At 36.5% G+C, this 18,781-nt stretch overlaps 1 protein-coding gene across 2 annotated transcripts in view; it reads left to right on the forward strand.

Moving 5' to 3' along the window:
• LOC306999661 (complement C3-like) overlaps positions 1–18,781 on the forward strand; it is a 223,736-nt gene extending 204,955 nt beyond the window's left edge. For both annotated transcript variants that reach the window (XM_079614534.1, XM_079614535.1), the window contains 11 exons: positions 3–62; positions 162–252; positions 7,103–7,148; positions 10,205–10,295; positions 10,442–10,531; positions 10,962–11,067; positions 12,894–12,983; positions 13,352–13,432; positions 14,358–14,441; positions 15,773–15,908; positions 18,230–18,781. In XM_079614534.1, coding sequence (XP_079470660.1) covers positions 3–62; positions 162–252; positions 7,103–7,148; positions 10,205–10,295; positions 10,442–10,531; positions 10,962–11,067; positions 12,894–12,983; positions 13,352–13,432; positions 14,358–14,441; positions 15,773–15,908; positions 18,230–18,371 — 1,017 coding nt within the window. In that variant the 3' untranslated portion in view covers positions 18,372–18,781. The remainder of the gene's footprint in view (positions 1–2; positions 63–161; positions 253–7,102; positions 7,149–10,204; positions 10,296–10,441; positions 10,532–10,961; positions 11,068–12,893; positions 12,984–13,351; positions 13,433–14,357; positions 14,442–15,772; positions 15,909–18,229) is intronic.

The raw sequence follows: 18,781 nt of genomic DNA on the forward strand, positions 1-18,781 counted from the left end.
AGGTGGAGATCAACAAAGACTTCAATGTGACGGCTAGAGGAACTGGAAGAGCCACTCTCTCAGTGAGTGTTCATGAGTGTTTAAATGGTCAACAGCAAGATTAAAGCGTTTCAACATCTATCAACATCAACATCTAATCTGAGACGTGTTGCTCTTTTCAGGTTCTGACGCTGTACTACGCCAGACCTGTTGAGAAGAATTCTGACTGTACATTATTTAATCTGACTGTTAAAATGGAAAAAGACTATGAAAGTAAGATTGACAGAGGCCTTTCTTTAGCACTTTTTAGGGGTGTAACGATACACGTATTCATATTGAACCGTTCGGTACAAGGCTTTCGGTTTGGTACGCGGATACGCATTACAAACCGAACGGTTCGTTGGACTATTTTTCCTGCCAAGTTTGACCAAGTTTGTGGTTTTTACCATTACACACTTATTTTTTTGGGGTCGTAATATTTTGGACAAGACTAAACAAAATTACAGTGCAATTACACAACAGGCTTTAAAGTTTTATTAAAATAGGAATGGTAAATTGACTGCATTTATATAGCGCTTTCATAGACCTAATGGCCAACAAAGCACTTTACACATTGCCTCACATTCACCCATTCACTCACTCATTCATACACCGACGGCGGTGTCAGCCATGCAAGGCGCCATCCAGCTCGTCAGGAGCAGCTGGGGTTAGGTGTCTAGCTCAAGGACACCTCGACACTTGGACAGGTGGAACCGGGGATTGAACCACTAACCTTCCGGTTTGTAGACAAACTACATGAACCACTGAGCCACTGTCGCCCCTGTTGAATTACAGAACAACAATTTTTTTACAGTATTAAAAATAAATAACTGGGCAAATAGTTTTAAAGGCAGGACCAATAAAAAAAGGGAGGAAAAAATAACGCATAACAGCATGTGACGTCATTACGCACAGGTTTGTATTTGCTTTAAAGCAGTTGGATGGAAACACACTTTCACCAGCTTTATTCGCATGAGTTTTTTTTACAGAACTTCAGATAATTCGATTGACAAGTGGATGAAAACTTACCTACTGAAGAGTGTTAAAGTTAATGAGATAATTAAGTGATTAATTGAGTGATGATTGAGCAATATTGTATGGCGTTTTATGTGTGCCTCAATCCTGAGCGAGTAATTGTAAGTTTTGAGCACAGAGAACTATATTTTGCAGGCACATTGCATTATATTTTGAACAGAAATTAACGATTGCAAAAAAAATAATTTGTTTGAGCAAAGAAAAAACGATTCCGTGCTCAATAAATGTATTTGCTATTATCCATTAACGTGCAATAATAACCCCTCTCACGCATGTAACCCAGGTCATTAACTCGGGTCACTAATATTAATAATTTGTATTCTTTTATTTATATCACTATAAACTAATAGTAAGAAAAGAACATGAAGTAGAATTTATTTATGTTATTATAAATAATCCAAAACATAGATAAATTGAACTAAATCCTTATTGGTGAGGTGAAAGGTTAGCTCCGCCCTCTGTTGGAAAGTTTCCAGAAGATCGCGTACAAGCAGAGATGAGTGAGAGAGATTGCGAACGACACGAGAGACAGCGAACAACGTGAGAGTGAGATGAGATGCGATTGAGTGATTTGAGTGACAACAAACTGTTTAGTAATCCAGCAATAGATTATTAACAAGTTGAAAAGTAGATGTGAGATATTAGTTCTCTTCTGAACGCGACTAGAGGAAAAGACACTGACGTGATCTGAACGAAATCTTTTTCTTTGAGAAACTTTTTTTTTTTTTGGTTTCTGATTTATATTTCTTCCTTGGCCGTTTTTTTTTTTGTTTCTTGTTTTATTTCTCATCTTTTGTGAGTTCTGAATTGCTGCTGTGACCGTGAATTCTGTCCTGGCTGTGGATCCTTATCCCCGGTTTGGACTGGCGAGCCATCCCATATTTTCGTACCTGGAAACAGAGCAAAAGAGTTGCGAGAAAGAGTTTTCTGATTGGTAGGACAGATCTGCGCACATTACGTTTTTTTCCCTCTTTTTCCACATTTTTCCTGGATTTCCCTGAGGACAAAGTTTCCTTTTTCTCTTCATGGACTGAACTCATTAATTCATTTTGATGAACATTCCTATTTTTGGGGGGATTTGAAATTGAGACATTTAACTTGACATTGAGAAACTGAGGTCAAATTTCAGAAACTGACATTTGGAATTGTTGGCTGTTTCTGTGTTTATCATTTATTTCAAATATTGTGTGCTACTGTTATCCATTTGCCAATTTCGAAAAATACTACAAGACAACAAACAAAGATAAAGTAAATACACTTACCTTTTAATTAGCTGTATTCCAGTAGTCTGAGTGGTTCATTTATTTTATAAATTTTTACCATCATCTTTGCTAATAATTTTCTAATAAAAGCTGGAAAGCGCAGCTTTTTACGCCGCTCATCTCGCCATATGACGCCGTAAAAAACGCCGTTTTGGTTGCACAGAGCGCGTTTTACGGCGTTTTGCTTGAATTATAATGAGCCACGCCCACTGATTTCCACAGCCACTAAGTTTGAACTGGTCTCTCCCAATCAATGATGATCTGAGTCAGACCAGACCAATTCAGCATGGATCATCATTATAGCAAAGGATCATTCAAATCTGTGAATGTTTTTTTTTGTGTGTGTGTGTGTGTGGCCTATAGCCTATACCTACACTCACAATAAAAACAAAACATGGTATAATGAAGAAAACAAACAGCTTTCCTGTCCGTGAACTTGCTTCTCAAAAGCGATCATTTTGACCATGAACCGAAATAAATTTTGTGTAGCCTTTTTTTCCACAGAAGTACTACAGATGCATAGCCTATACGATGATGATTCTGTTCTTTATGCAGCTATTTGTGCATGCAGGTTTAAACTAAACCCCAGGGGGAAAAATGTTGTGTTTTTAATGGGTCACAGACAATTTTAATTTAACACAGCCCAGCCTAATCTTGTCGGTTGAAAAAAAACGATTTTTAAAATAAAAGTAAACAACAACCTTTATTTCAGGTTTACGTCAATAGGCATAGAAGTTTTTAATAGTTTTAGTTAACCCTGCTGGCCAAAACATCCACAGAACTGTAGCCTACATGTTAATATTTAGAAATATACACAAATTAGCCTTCTTAATGCCGGTCTAGGAAACAATCTCAGGCTGGGAGTCTCATCCAGCCCAATAAACTTACAGCTTTTGTTGCAAACAAAATTTACATTTTAAGAATAATGACTCAAATGTTGGGAAAGTAGGCAAATAACAATGTTATTTTTATTTATGTATTTGCTCCCTTATGTTTTATCCTTCTAAAATGACGGTAATTCTTTCAAAATTCGAATAAAAAGACAAATGGCTACTGAACCAAACCTCTCTAACCTCGGTGAGATTTTTTCCCACAAGTTTATTTATAGGCTATGAACTGACGATCGAAAAGGGCAAAATATATTTTAATCTTCATATTACAAAATATTGGAAATAACGAAGCCAAATAATAAAACATAGATTTAACAAAAAAAATCGGAACACTAAATAATTCTAGTCCAGTCATTTTATGAAAAAAAAAAGTTTTTTAACAGATTGCAATTAACAGAAGCAAACTCAACTGATTTTGTATCCTCAATATGTCCAGAGCAGGGGTCACCAAGTGTATTGTGTGCGAGGGACTCAAGGGATAAAATAATCTAAGGGCCACTTTTTTAATACTCAAAAATATTTATTATACATAGGCTATAACATGGTGGTGATTTTTTACTTTTAACTTTTTTTTCATCATCATATGCGAAAACTCCTGAAAAAAATATGAAAATATAGGCTATTGACTTATGTTTGTATTCTCTAAACCTATTGTAGGCCTATGTGTTATCAAAAACAGTAGCCCAAAAATATAGTATGGCTAAATATAAATGCTAAATAAATAAACTGAAATAACTTCTAATAAAAAACATTACTGCATTACATTTATACATGACTAGCTATTAATAACAGCATTTTTAATATGAACATACAGGCAAAAAAAGTTTGCTTTACTACAGTTAATTCATAAGTTGTGGAGTGAAATGTCTTCTAACTGGTTTGTTCTTAAATGGAACAATGTTTCGCCTGGTTTTTTTTTTTTGTTTTTTTGTCAACTAGCTTTAATAACATATAGTCCAGGCGTTTTAAGCCAAAATAGGGGTCAATCGTGAACAAATTGCAACAGAATTAAACTCAACTGATTTTGTATCCTCAATTTGTCCCGAGTAAGGAAAAAAAAGCCCCAAAGAATCCCATTTGGGGAAAGTTCCGAAAAAGACCCAAATAGGCTATAGCCAAACATTATTTTTCTCACGTGAATAGGGTAAAAATGTTAACCTTTAGATATCCCAGGCACGGCATTATGGCGGGCCTAGGCCCACCCAAAACTTTTCTTCAAAAAGAAAAAAACTTTTAATAGCCTATTCTTATTTTGTCAAGATTTATACACAGCAAAAAACCCAGTGTTAAATTAACACTGCTCAGTGTTTATATGAGTCCACACTCAGAGAGTGTTAAATGAACACTGGAGCAGTGTTAAAGTTAATGAGATAATTAAGTGATTAATTAAGTTATGATTGAGCATTATTGAAGACACCTGATGTTAACAAGCAGAATCACTGAAGGAGAAAATCATAATTGATATGTTACCATTATAGAGATCAGTGTGTGTTTTAGTTGGGCTCTTGACCCTTCAACCATTAACTTTAGATTATGATCGACTGTTATACGTGGATTGCAACAGCCAGATGAACAAAGAGAAAAGGTGATACGATGGTATTGATAATGTTTTAACATTATCATTATTTCAATGTCATTTGACCTGAGTCACTGATCTTATATAGAGCCCAATTACTGAGTTACTTCCACTTCATTAATTATAGAAGAACTGTCCTTGTAAAACATAATAAATTCAACTTTTACAATGTAATCCAAATAATAATTTTATCACAAACCATTTTTTTTTTTAAAACAGACATCAATAATCATCCTATGAATCTCAACAATGGTGACAAATACAAGCATTTTGCAGTGCATTCTGGATGCCACCAATCAAATCTCATTCATGGCTCCCATAATGCATTGCTGCATGAATTAATAATGAGCTTATGTTCAGAGGTGCTCTGTTTGTCACCATTGTTGAGATTCATACGCTAACTCTTGATCTCTGTGTGTGCCTACCTTGAAATACTTTTAGGGATGTTTTTTTTTTGTAATTGATTTTTTCATTTGTATTTAATTGAAAAGGCTAAAAAAGGCATACTCTACAAGGCCAGTGCTGCTACAATCTATAAGATAAACTTAACTCAGAAATTATGCTCTCAATGAGTTCAGTGCTTCAGGCCAGTTGTTGATTATGTTAAAACACAACCAACACCATCAGATCACCTTTTTTCTTTGTTCATCTGGCTGTTATAACTGAATTACAGCAGCCAAACAAACTCTAAAGTTAAGAAAGTAAGGGTCAAGAGCCCAACTAAACAAAACAATGATCTCCATAATGGTGACCATTTTACATTAATTTTCTCCTTCAGTGATTCTGCTTGTTAACATCAGGTGTCTTCAATAATGCCCAATCATAACTCAATGAATAACTTAATTATCTCATTAACTTTAACACTGCTTCAGTGTTCATTTAACACTCTCTGAGTGTGGACTCATATAAACACTGAGCAGTGTTAATTTAACACTGGGGATTTTGCTGTGTAAAAAATCGGCAATAAGCTCATCATTTGTGCTAAAATAGTCTAAATGTTTATTTTAAAAACAATTTTAAAATGCTGGTTATGTCTATTTTGATGTTTCTTCACAAGTTCAGCAGACAGTGAATTCGGGTTTGTTCCGATCAGAGCTCGTGAGCGGAGAGCCCATTTCTGAATATTCCGCTCCGCTCGTTCATTTCGCAGGGTCGCTCGCTCAACACAGAATGGTCTGCTGGTTCAAAAATATGTGGAATAAGGGCATTTTTTTCCTAGTCGACTAGTAGTTTTTCATATAAAGCCATTCGTGGACAAATAGTATATTATTTTAATTACTTAAATAGTCTTTATAGCCTACTCAGGATAATGAGCGTTTACGTAATATAGCCGTACTCACTGAAGCGCACGACCGCACGCATAGCCTAAAGCTTGCCACAAAGAATCGGTAAAAGTAATGATTATGAATGTGTCTAAAATCGCAAGCAGACATTTAATTGTTTATTAATAAACTGGTGTTTTCTGTGTTGCTGCAAAGATGAAGTTGACGATGCGGACTCGCCATGAACGCCAGAGATAAATGCACATTTCATATAGATTTCAGCCTAGCCTATTTCTTTTGGTTTTGAATATTTTCATTTAAAAGTAGACATTTCAAGCTTTCTATAATAGATATAGTTATATTTCTCAAATCTGTGAGGCACAAGCTGAGTTTCGGCGCCCTTCAGTTCACTGCAATGCCGCCTTACATTGTCTGCTATAGGCCTATATTTGCTTCTTATTCATTAAATACAGGTAATTGGTTGATAAAAACATTGATCAAAATTAAGATACAATTTATACAAAACGAAAATCTTTTAAAAAGAGTCTTTCTAAAAAAATTAAAAAATAAAAAACTCAATGAAGGAGTGTAAAAAAAATAAAAAAATAAATCAAGGCAATTTCTCTGGCATTTCTTTATTTTTGCTGTATCGAAACCGCACCGAACCGTAAATTTTGTTAACCGTTACACCCCTACTTTCTATACATTAAGGTTTTTCACACTGTTTTCAACCCTGGGTTATCGTCACTACAACAATGACATTAGAAGTGGGTTAGCCCTGCTTTCTACTCGGGTCATGAAACATTAAACATGATAACACAGGATTCTGTTTACCAGGGGGCTAGACTGACCCAGGGTTAACTGGTGTAAAAAAAAAAAAAAACTATTAGAGCTAATAAAAAAAAAATACACGTACCACTATGTATTACTTAATTTTATTATTAAGTAATTAATTTAATTAATTAAATCTGTATTAATTCATTTTATTGGTATATTTCCTTTAGAAAGGGAAGGCCTGACCTGAACTAAAACCACCAAAAACTTTTGTTTCCCGTTTAGCAAACCCAGGAGCCATCGAAAGTTACAACTTCATCATGGATTTCTTGTATGTAAACAAAACCTTCATTTATTTTGGTTTCACTTTATTTGGATGGTCCCTTTAACACATTCTGTTGTCTATAAGTAACATTGCCCCTTCATGTCTATTAACTATCATTAGAGTGTTCCCAGCCTGCAGAGCCATGTGGGGCCCACATGGGTTTGACCTGGTCTATCTAACTGGGACCCATACAGTTTTGCCCCCGGTTTCCATGTATGTTTCACATGGGTTTGCCCAGATGAAATGAACACTGCTCAGTGTGCACACTACATGCTGTTAAATGTAACACATATCAGTGTTGGAGTTAATGAGATAATTAAGTGATTGAATAATGATTGAGCATTATTGATGAACACCTGCTGTTAACAAGCAGAATCACTGAAGGAAAGAGAAACACAAGAACTACTTCCAGCCACAGCCTTAGATGAAATCAACTGAAGATAAAATACACTAAATCTCTCAAGATCTGATTAAACAACTCCACAAACAGCATTACCAGCTTCACTTATTACTAACCAGGTTGACTTAATTTCTGGTAGACGTCTACAGAAGTTCTTATTGAGAATTAACAGACGTTAAGATGTTGATGATTTATTGAAAATAATAGTTTGGTTTGATGCCACCATTATGGTGATTAGCGTTTGCTTTAGTTGAGCTCTTGACTTTTTAACGTTTGTTTTACTCTGTTCAATTATATCTGATTGTTATATTGAGAACAGCAAGAGAAAATGCAATCAGATGCTATAAGCTGATTGATGATAAGAATATCATCATCATGTGGTGACTTATCTCACTAATAGTGTGTGTGAGCTTTACTCAGGTGATATGCTATTCATTTTGTTTTCTTATTGTGATTCTACAGCAAGTGTCTCAGCACATTTTTTTAAGAACATCAAATGATTTTTAAAACACCATTTACACATTTTGGACTTCTGTGATTGTGCTGTTCTATATGAACATTCTGCATTTATTTGATATAAAAGTTGTACTATAGTGACCCCCTCTGTTCAAAGTTGGGTATTGCATGTAGTATCAGTAAAGTCCTTATATGATGACATCACAAATGTGAGCCCAGCAGCAAAGAAGAGCATGCGGTTATGGCTAATATTGCTCCTTAATTTAAGTTGTTTGAAGGCACTTTCGGTATGTAGATGTTGCTGCATTATTATTCTTGCATATTTAGTTATTATATCTTATATCCCAGATGTAAATTTAGTTTCTTTGTTTTGTAAATTGCACAATCTGTTCTGGTATAGTTGCTATATGCGATGTAAAAAGCCTTTGTTGTGCTTATGCGAATTGTGTAATTGACTCTGTACATTTAGGATTTCGTATTTTGTATTTTTTACAGTTTTACGTTATTCTAATTGGGCAGCAGTAAACCTTGGAAACAATTCCTGTGTCTGTTGTCTTTGGGAGGCGTTATCTGACTGCATACTCAAGCAAGGCGTTTGAGATAATCAAGAATCAGCATATGAATCTCAACAATGGTGACATGCTTCATGGTGCAATGCATTTTGGGTGCATCATACGATACATATCCATGGCTCCCAGAATGCATTGCACCATGAAGCATGTCACCATTGTTGAGATTCATATGCTGATTCTTGATGTCTGTGTGTGAGTGAAAATCACAGAAGTCCAAAATGTGAATATGGTCATTTAAAAATCATTTGATGCTCATTTGATAAAAATGTGCTGGAACTCTTGCTGTAGAATCACAACAAGAAAACAAAATGAATAACACATCCACTACAAGATAATAAAATTCTTATCATCAATCAGCTTATAGCATCTGATTGCATTTTCTCTTGCTGTTCTCAACATAACAATCAGATATAACTGAGCAGAGAAAAACAAACTTTAAAAAGTCAAGAGCCCAACTAAAGCAAATGCTGATCACCATAATGGTGGCATCAAACCAAACTATTATTTTCAATAAATCATCAACATCTTAACCTCTGTTAATTCTCAATAAGAACTTCTGTAGACGTCTGACAGAACTAAAGTCAGTCTGGTTAGTAATAAGTGAAGCTGGTAATGCTGTTTGTGGAGTTGTTTAATCAGATCCTGAGAGATTTAGTGTATTTTATCTTCAGTTGATTTCATCTAAGGCTGTGGCTAGAAGTAGTTCTTGTGTTTCTCTTTCCTTCAGTGATTCTGCTTGTTAACAGCAGGTGTTCATCAATAATGCTCAATCATTATTCAATCACTTAATTATCTCATTAACTCCAACACTGATTAGTGTTACATTTAACAGCCTGTAGTATGCACACTGAGCAGTGTTCATTTCATCTGGGCAAACCCATGTGGTGCCTACATGGAAACCGGGGGCAAAACTGTATGGGTCCCAGTTAGATAGACCAGGTCAAACCCATGTGGGCCCCACATGGCTCTGCTGGCTGGGTTAGTAGAGCATTAGTAGACTGGTAGGGTTAGGGTTAGAATAAGTTGGCATGTAGTTGCAAAGTTACTTATAGTCAGTAGAGTGTCTGTTGAAGAGCATCACAATAAAGAGTTTGCAGATATTAAGCAGACAGTCCACTAATACTCTAATGAGAGTTAGTTGACATGTATTTGCACAGTTACTTATAGTCAACAGAATGTTCAAAAGGGACCATCAAAATAAAGTGTTACCTTTATTTTTTGTTAAGAAACCATTTTTTTGTATGTGTAATTAATCAGCATGTGCTCATTTAGGCTGTTTTCACACTTGGTTTGTTTACTTGGTTGGAGCCTGAGTTCGATCCCACTCCACTTTCCCACATTCGTTGTATGTTTGCTTCATGAACGTGAGTACTAGGGACAGCTGGTTACCAATGTGACTTCAGCTTTGACTCCAGTTTCACTGCGTTCTGACGTGGATGCAATATGTTCTTCAAAGAAAGTTTATTCAGAGACAAGCAGCTCTACGCTATACTAAAATAAAGAAATCTGACATCAAACAGACTTGCACCAAAAGCTCTAGTGTGAAAGCAGTCTTAATGCAAACAGAGTAGATGGAGCAAAACTGACCTATGGAAGCTGTTAATAAAATCTGCTCTTTATCTCCATCTTTACAGGTACGTAAACAATAAAGCCGATGCCACTATGACTATTCTGGACATTGGAATACCGACGGGATTTTATGTTGAAGAAAATGATCTTGAAAAGGTATCATGATGATCAACTGATGCAGTGATGCCTCACATTTGTATATAGAAGAGGAATCTAACACACATCTGCAGATATAGGCCATAAAACATGTTGGTCATCATGTCATGCATTGAGTTTTTTTCCCCTTATTTTCTTGCCCTCAGTTGTCCACGGGAAAGGAGAGATACATTCAGAAATATGAAAATAATAAAGTGCTGTCAGAGCGAGGATCCCTCATCATCTACTTAAATAAGGTATTTCAGCAGACCGTGTTGCCCAATGATGTCAAAAACAGATTTTTTATTTTTTTTTAAAATCAGGAAACCTACATTTATTATCACAGTATTGTTGAATTCTTGATTTGGATTGGCTGACAGATGTTCTAAGATGCTCTTAACTGTACCATGTGGTTCCACGTAACTTCGGGTACATTACCGACTGCTTATCAGAATAATTTTTTACATAATACTGTAAGCAGAAGAGAAAGTGATAATTGAATATATAGATTTAGCCATATGACTATAACATTTTTACATGATTTTTTTTTATATCAGCAGTGCAAAACAGAATATTTTCTTTGCCGTGTAATTGCAGCTATACATTGTTAAATGAATGCAATACAATTTTAATTCATATGCAAACATAAATTAAATGTGTTTTGATTAGTTTTTTTTGTCTCATTAGGTTTCTCATGAAGAGACAGAAAGGCTTGCCTTCAGAATGCACAAGAAGATTAATGTGGGTCTGCTTCAACCTGCCGCCGTCACAATATATGAATATTACTCACCAGGTGAGCAATTGCTGCACACACACACTCTTTTTTTTAATCTATAAAAACAATTAAACTGAAGCTCTCAAATTAATAAATGTTAAATTAGTGTTAATTTCTAGTAAATATTAATTTCTACAAATTTCCTTGTTGTTCAGAAAAAAAAAAAAATAAAAAAAAAAAATATTAAAAAGGTAGGCCACGGCAACATGGCAACATTTTATGTGATGGGAATAGATCTAAATACTTTAAAAACTTCTGACGATTCGTTAACCTCTATAGCTGTAATAGTAAAAACGTATAATAGCTGTAGTAAAAGTATTTCGAGAGAGTTTCACATGTAATAAGTAGCTATTTCATATGCAAGCATATCAGCCAATCACAGCAGTGGGCGTTTACACTGAGGACTCACAGCAGACACGCCCCTTCAAACAGAGCAATCAAATCAGAGGCTAAAATCAGGCTAGGAAAAATGCCTTTTATTTCTAAATTATGACTATTTTTGATCTAAAAAACATACTAACATTATAAGGACAACCCAGGAAACATTATAAAATAATAAAATAACCCCATATCATGGGACCTTTAAGGTAGCTTATGATGTGCTGTCACCTATTGAAGTGCTCCAGAAAATGTTATTGTATTCAAACAAAAGAAACAGGATAAAAGAATAATGAAGATTAAGTCTCATACCGGCAGAGGTGTGAAAGGTTGGTCGATTTAAATGAAAAGAACATGAATGGGGCCAGTTCTCCTTGCCAGACATTAGTCAGAGACTGTAAATTGGTGTTATTTGAAAAGATGAGTATGAGAAAATATTTGATGAGAATCTTTTAGCCTTCTCCCCTGACATGGTCTCACAATAGGCTTCATAAAATGCATAATTTTAGAGATATCATTCTCAGATTTGAAATGAAGCATGACCACAATTGTGGCTACACTTTAGTTGTGGTTAGTTTATATCCTAAAGTCACATAATATTTTTATACATTTAATAAATATATTCTTAATATTTGTTGTTTTTGTTTTTATGTTTGAGCTTATCTCAATATTAATAACAGTCTGGTTAATTTTGAGTCTTGAACTGTAAACTCTCAAGGGTTGGCTTTCTAAATATATGTTGGTTACGTGTCTATTCAGAATGACTTATGAGCAGCAACCTTTTTATGTTGGGTATGTCATGTATGCCAAAATGTGGGGTGATGAGAAAGGGGTTAACCTATTTATAAACATCTCTTCTCAAGGGGGATTTTTTTTGCTTCATCTTTGATAAGTAAATTACATATTTCTTAATCACAAATCAACTTTGTCTAACATAGTTTTACTGTAAATTGAGAAAATATAAATGTTTCAATTATGGCAACACTGTACCACAATGGAACAATGAAAACAGTTATTGATGGTTTGGGTTTTGATTTTAACAAAATACTTTTCATTTATGGCTGTAGGTATTTTAAAGGGAACAAGAATCGCTGTACTGTTGCTAATTTTATACTTGGTCAAGCGAAAGCTATTTGGAAGCTTTGCACTTGCTCTTGAAGGATGAATTTTACAGCACTTTTTGAATCAAGAATAAGGCAAAACTAAAGGAAATATGGTGTGTAAATAGTGCTTTGTTTGTGTTTTGTGAAGATGACTGTTTATCATTTGTTTGGTGAATATAATTATTGTATTACTGTTAAGTGTGTAATGTAATTTCTCTCACTCTCTCTCTCTCTCTCTCTCTCTCTCTCTCTCTCTCTCTCTCTCTCTCTCTCTCTCTCTCTCTCTCTCTCTCTCTCTCTCTCTCTCTCTCTCTCTCTCTCTCTCTTTCTCTCTCTCTCTCTCTCTCTCTCTCTCTCTGACAGATGCACGCTGTACAAAGTTCTACCACCCTGAAAGGGCAGATGGCGCTCTCTACAGACTGTGTAAGGGAGACATGTGCACGTGTGCCGAAGGTATTATCACACACACACACACACACACACACACACACACACACACACACACACACACACACACACACACACACACACGCACACACGCACACACACACACACACACACACACACACACACACACACACACACACACACACGCACACACACACACACACACACACACACACACACACACAATAGTATAAAGTGACCATATCCTGAACTTTTGTAGTATTTGATTTGGTTCCCTTCAGTCTACTTGTAATTTTAAACATTCAGTTTTTTTTTTTTTTTTTGTAAAACTTGTATGTGATTTAGGAAACAAACTATTTTTGTGTGTGTTTGATTACAAGTGTATTACTGTAACATCAACTTCTCTGATGCAGAAAACTGCACTTTCCAGAAGAAAAACAAAGTCAAGGAAAGTGATCGTATGAAAGAATCCTGTGAAGCTGGCATGGATTATGGTAGGTTAATTCATTCATGCATACTTCATTATACCTTTTAAAACACATTCCTCTAACGTCAAGAAAACTGGAAATTTTTCACGTTCCCAGAACCAACACTGAATATTTGGAGAACGTTCTTATAACAAAAGTCTGTTAGCTGGGAAGGGTGATAACGGCCTTTGAGGAAACTTTTTTTTGCCACTCTTTAGTGATTTAGAACAAAGGGGGAAGGTTTTTTTTATGAGCATTTTGATCACTTCCATATGCAACTACCACTTTGACGCTTCAAAAAGTTCTTAAAGAGATAGCAAATCTAATCCATAGGAATTGAGCTTTTGGTAAACATGAAATGTGTTGCGTAACACGTGAGAATGAACCTCATTGGTTCTCGCACGTCAAGCGAACAGAATTTTCATTTTTGGATGAACTAACCCTTTAAGCTTGCTCACCCAAAACCTAACAAGAATCAGAAAAAATACAGAAAGTCGGCACACTGTTGCTCACAAAACAGTTCACCAAAACAGACGTGATGTGTTCACATTTCATAGTGATCATTTATGTTGCTCCAAAAATGGCAAACTTGTGCACCCATTCCATATCTCCTGAAGCCAAATGAAAGCTTTGTGTGATGAACAGACCCACATTTGGCTTTTAATCACTGTAAATATTCCTTTAAAGTGAGTTGTTAACTCAAGAAGCGTTGGAGCTGAATCTTTCAGTGAGCGGTCTGAGTTTATTTTATTTTTATGGGAAGTATCTTAGTTTTTGTTGTATAAAAAAAGTCAAAGGTTTGGCACAACACGAGAGCATAAATTATGACAATTTCCCTATTTGAGTGAACTATTAATGTAACCCCTGTGTAAATTATTTCAAAAAGTGCCTTCTCTGAAATACAATCTAATCAGTTATTATGATGTAACAATATTACACTTATGTTTGACAGTTTATAAAGTCTCAGTGATGGGGATGGATCTGGCACAGGACTCTGACATCTATCACGTGAAGGTGGAGAAAGTGCTAAAAGAAGGTACGGTTCATTATTCCCTCCACGTTTCTGCACAGATCATGAAATGCATTTGAAATATGTCTGATTCCTGTTAAATAGTACCCTGGAAATCCAGAGTTCTCACGAGAGCATATGTTCAATCTGCTTAGCGAGTTACTCTGGTGTCGAGTAATAATGCTCATTAAATATCCCCCTCTATCTCAGCTGCACCAATCACATCGGGTTATCTGATATAGACGGCCAGAGGCGAGCTTAACAGATGACGACAGCGCTGTGACGTCGAAGTCATTAGTAAACATTGCAAGATGGCTATGGAGGAACATCAGTTGTTTGAAACGGCTTTGGGCGCTACAATGAAAGATTTAGAGTTGGCTTTTTAACTAAAAGAGGAACAGAAGACGGCGCTCAAATCGTTCCTTTGCAAGAAGGACGTTTTTGCTGTTTTGCCGACTGGATACGGCAAAAGTATAATCTACCAGTTAGCTCCGCTGGTAGCTAAGCGTATCCCGTGTATTGTTGTGATTGGTCGTAGTGTTTGCCAATTGCGTGCAGTGAGATTTTTAAATGCACGCTTGGTGCCGCCCCTCGAGCTGGCCGATTTTCATTAGGCGACGCCAGACCGTTAATCTTTCAGATTTAGGTCTGAATTTCCAGGCTAGTTAAATGGTAGTCTGGTGAACTATCTTTTAAGATTGAACATTGGTCTGGGGAGTCTGCTATGTATTTTCTACTGCACAAGAGGCGTGATGAAGGGGCATAGGGTTCAAATTACTCTGTACGCATTTGGATAGTCCTTCAACCAATCAGCGACGCGAAAACTCCAGACAGAAACGTGTCAACAAACGTGTTGGTTTGTAGCATTGATCAGCGGTTTGCAGAAGCAGCAATGGCATCGAGCGATTTTAGCAGGTTGTACAAAAAAAAAAATCATGAAAGTGGTATTTACACCCACTCGAGCAATTTGTTTGCTAAACTAAAGAACCCATTGAGCATCGTCGCTTTGGTCGACGCAGCAACAAAACGTCTTCGCGTCTTTGCAAGCCATTGAAATGAATGGCCCATGGCCTGCGTCCTGTGTGAAAGACCCTTAAATCAGATAGAGTGTGCGCTTCTCTATCTTCATTGGGTTAAACCCGCCAATAGCGTGCCAGGTGGATAAGCCAGTTTGTGATTGGTTCCCGCAAATTTGGAAAGGAAGCAGGACAAATAAATTTACAGGTTTCCAGCCTGATCTGCAGGGTGAAATCAAATCGCCAAGTAGTTAAAGTCTAGACCCCAGTCTAGTGAAATGGGGTATGTCCTCTCAAATACATGTTCAGCATATGTGTCCTAAACACTGTTCTGTCCTGTAGGCACTGATGAGGATGTTGAGGGGAAAGTGAGACCATTTCTGGGTCGTCCCAGTTGCAGAGATCATTTAGGATTGGAACAAGGCAAGTCGTATCTCATCATGGGAAAATCCAAAGACCTGCCAAAGCTCGGAGGAACGTAAGTGTACTCTGTGTCTGTAAATTACAGGATTTGCCTGAGCTTTATGCATTTAAAGTCTGCAGAATGTTGTTCATGGCTCAATGGTGTGACAGTTGTTTTTTGTCAAAATGCTTGAACTTGAACAAAGTAAGACTTCAATAAACTTTAATAAATAAAGATATACAATTAACTCTTCTGCCGCCAGGTGGGGTTTTTTTTTCAAGTTGGCTGTTCCCTCCAGCATTTTTTATAATTTTCACAAAAATGTCATGGCCCCCAGAATATTTTGTTGTATGAATATCTGAACATGCAATATAACAAAAGAAAGAACAGACCCTCTGCCTTAAAACAAAAAGCCCTTTTTATTATTGGTATATGTATTCTTTATCAACACTTCAACATATTAAAAAAAGTAAAAATTTTGAGCATAGCTGAGAAAATTTAGTTGTTTTGTAAGATTCGATTCAGGCAGGGGCGTAAATTCCATCTAAATGTTGTGGGGGACAATAAACATAAAATTTCTTAAGAGCAATTTTTGAAGGGGACACCAATAATACAGGCAACATTTTAGTTACAAGTGGCGCTTTTCCACTGCATGGTACGGCTCGGTTCGGCTCGGTTCGGCTCGGTACAGTTCGACTCGGCGCGGAACGGTTCGGCTCGCTTCGCTTTTCCACTGCGTGGTGCGACTCGACTCGGTACGGCACGGTTCGGTTCGCTTTAGCTCGGTTGCTTTTCCACTGCAGTAGTACCGCTTCAAAGTGGGTGGGACTGATCGTTAATAGTTGTAGGTCCGGTGGTAGCCGTGTGCGGCTAAGAGCTGTGCTACTTCCGCTCCTCGGCAACCAACGAGAGGAACGTCTGCACCTCGTCCACTGACCACGATTCAGCCATTTCTTGTTTGTTTGTTTTTTTACTTTTTTTGTCAAGTAAATACTCTAAAAACAGGTGCTACCGCGTTGGCTGTTGTCTGGCTATTTAAATCAAGCGGGTTTAGTGTCTCGTGTCGCAAATACAATGACGCTGAATTGACGATTCTGTCTGACCAATCAGTGATCTGCAGTGTTTTCACGTCACATTATAGTGTCGGTACGGTACGCTTGGAACCTCAACAGAGGTGGTACCATTTAAAGCGAGCCGAAGCGAGCCGTACCGTACCGTACCATGCAGTGGAAAAGCGCCATAAGTGAGCCGTACCGAACCGAGCCGTACCGTACCATGCAGTGGAAAAGCGCCAAAGCGTGCCGTGCCGTGCCGAACCGTACCATACCATGCAGTGGAAAAGCGCCAAAGGATATGTGTACACAGAGGAAAGCCTTATTAGTGTAGCAGGAGACAGTGCCATATCCTTCCTCTCAAAGTTTCTCTCTGGTTCAATGAAAAATATTTGCAATGGAGAAGAAACACAGATGCTGCATTTGAAATGTCATTTAGATGCTTAACACGGACATAAATAATGTTTTGGTAGTTTAAACATAAAATGTTGAATAATTATATTTGAAATGGTTTAAAATATCTCATCAGTGGCAGGGAAAGAGTTAAAAATAAAATGACTTGAATTCAAATCTCCTGTGATGAGCATGAGTTTAAGTTATTTTGATTATTTTTGTGGGGTTTAAAGGAGAACTTTTTTAACTTAATATAACTGTCTAGAAATCATTTGGATGGTTAAACAACCCGTTCTGGTGATATTGGTGACTTTCCCCGTTCCCTCCAGCATTCCCAGGCGGAAAACCAACCTTGCAACTTGGGGACTACTGTCCCGGCAAGATAGAAATTGGAAGTCTCGTGAGAAGTGAGAACGAGCGAGAAACACAAACTGCTTTACGGTTGATAACAGAACACAAAACGTACATGTCAATGTTCTATGATAATGTGTATGATGTATTATCCACCTCGGTAGACATAGCTCCACACGATAAAGTTGGCTTGGTCCGATCATTACAAATCCACATGCGCATCGGTTGAAAGGGGGAGAAGGGCGCCACAAGTGAGTGGGGGGATGTCTGATTATAAGGCTGTAATTCTTAGAAAAAAAGAGAAATATTGACAAGTGAACACTGATATTTATTAAAAGACAAAAAAGCTTCTTTGTTTTATGAAAAACTTCAGTATGATGTAAGCATTATGCAGGAGGCAATTACTTTTGACAAGAAAACCATAAAACTGAGAAGACTCCATTAGACACATGTATTTTGACCTATACAAATACATATTTTATATATTTAGTTTTATCTGCTTGGACATCCTTATTATACATTGACCCTTCCAAAAATGTATACAGTGTAGTAGCTAAGTCAGTAATTTTGTCTATTTTGTCTTCACTTTTCTGTGTTTAGTCTGCAGTACGTCTTTGGAGAGCACACCTGGGTTGAATACTGGCCCACAGGAGAGGAAAGCCAAACTCGAGAATACAGCGAGCGATACATCGGCATCTCTGCGCTCCAGTTTAGCCTCTTCACTCACGGATGTGCTTCATAATTCTATATAAACATTTGTTGATTACAGGAAATGAAACCTCATCTCTTGCATACTCTCAATAAATCTTAACTAATATTGTTTGAGCTTGTTTTTTTTGTTTGTTTGTTTGTTTGTTTGTTTTTTAAAGAAATAAAATAAAATTGTGATTAAAATAATTTCAAGTTCAATTTAGAATCCTGATTAACTAATACTTTGCAAGAATATTCTGATAACTTTTACCATTCTGAATCACAAATCCAACATTATAATGTGTTTTGTGTGACATTTTAAATCTGTTTCTCATTTTAATAATCATCAAAACAATCTAAAGGATAAATTCTGGATATCTGAATAGGCTAAACATTATTCAAAAGGAAACAAACAGACATTTAAATTGAATTAAATAAATGTGTTGATATGATTATTCCTGA

This window comes from Phoxinus phoxinus (genome assembly GCF_949152265.1).
Source record: "Phoxinus phoxinus genome assembly, chromosome: 6".
NCBI classification, from domain to species: domain Eukaryota; kingdom Metazoa; phylum Chordata; class Actinopteri; order Cypriniformes; family Leuciscidae; genus Phoxinus; species Phoxinus phoxinus.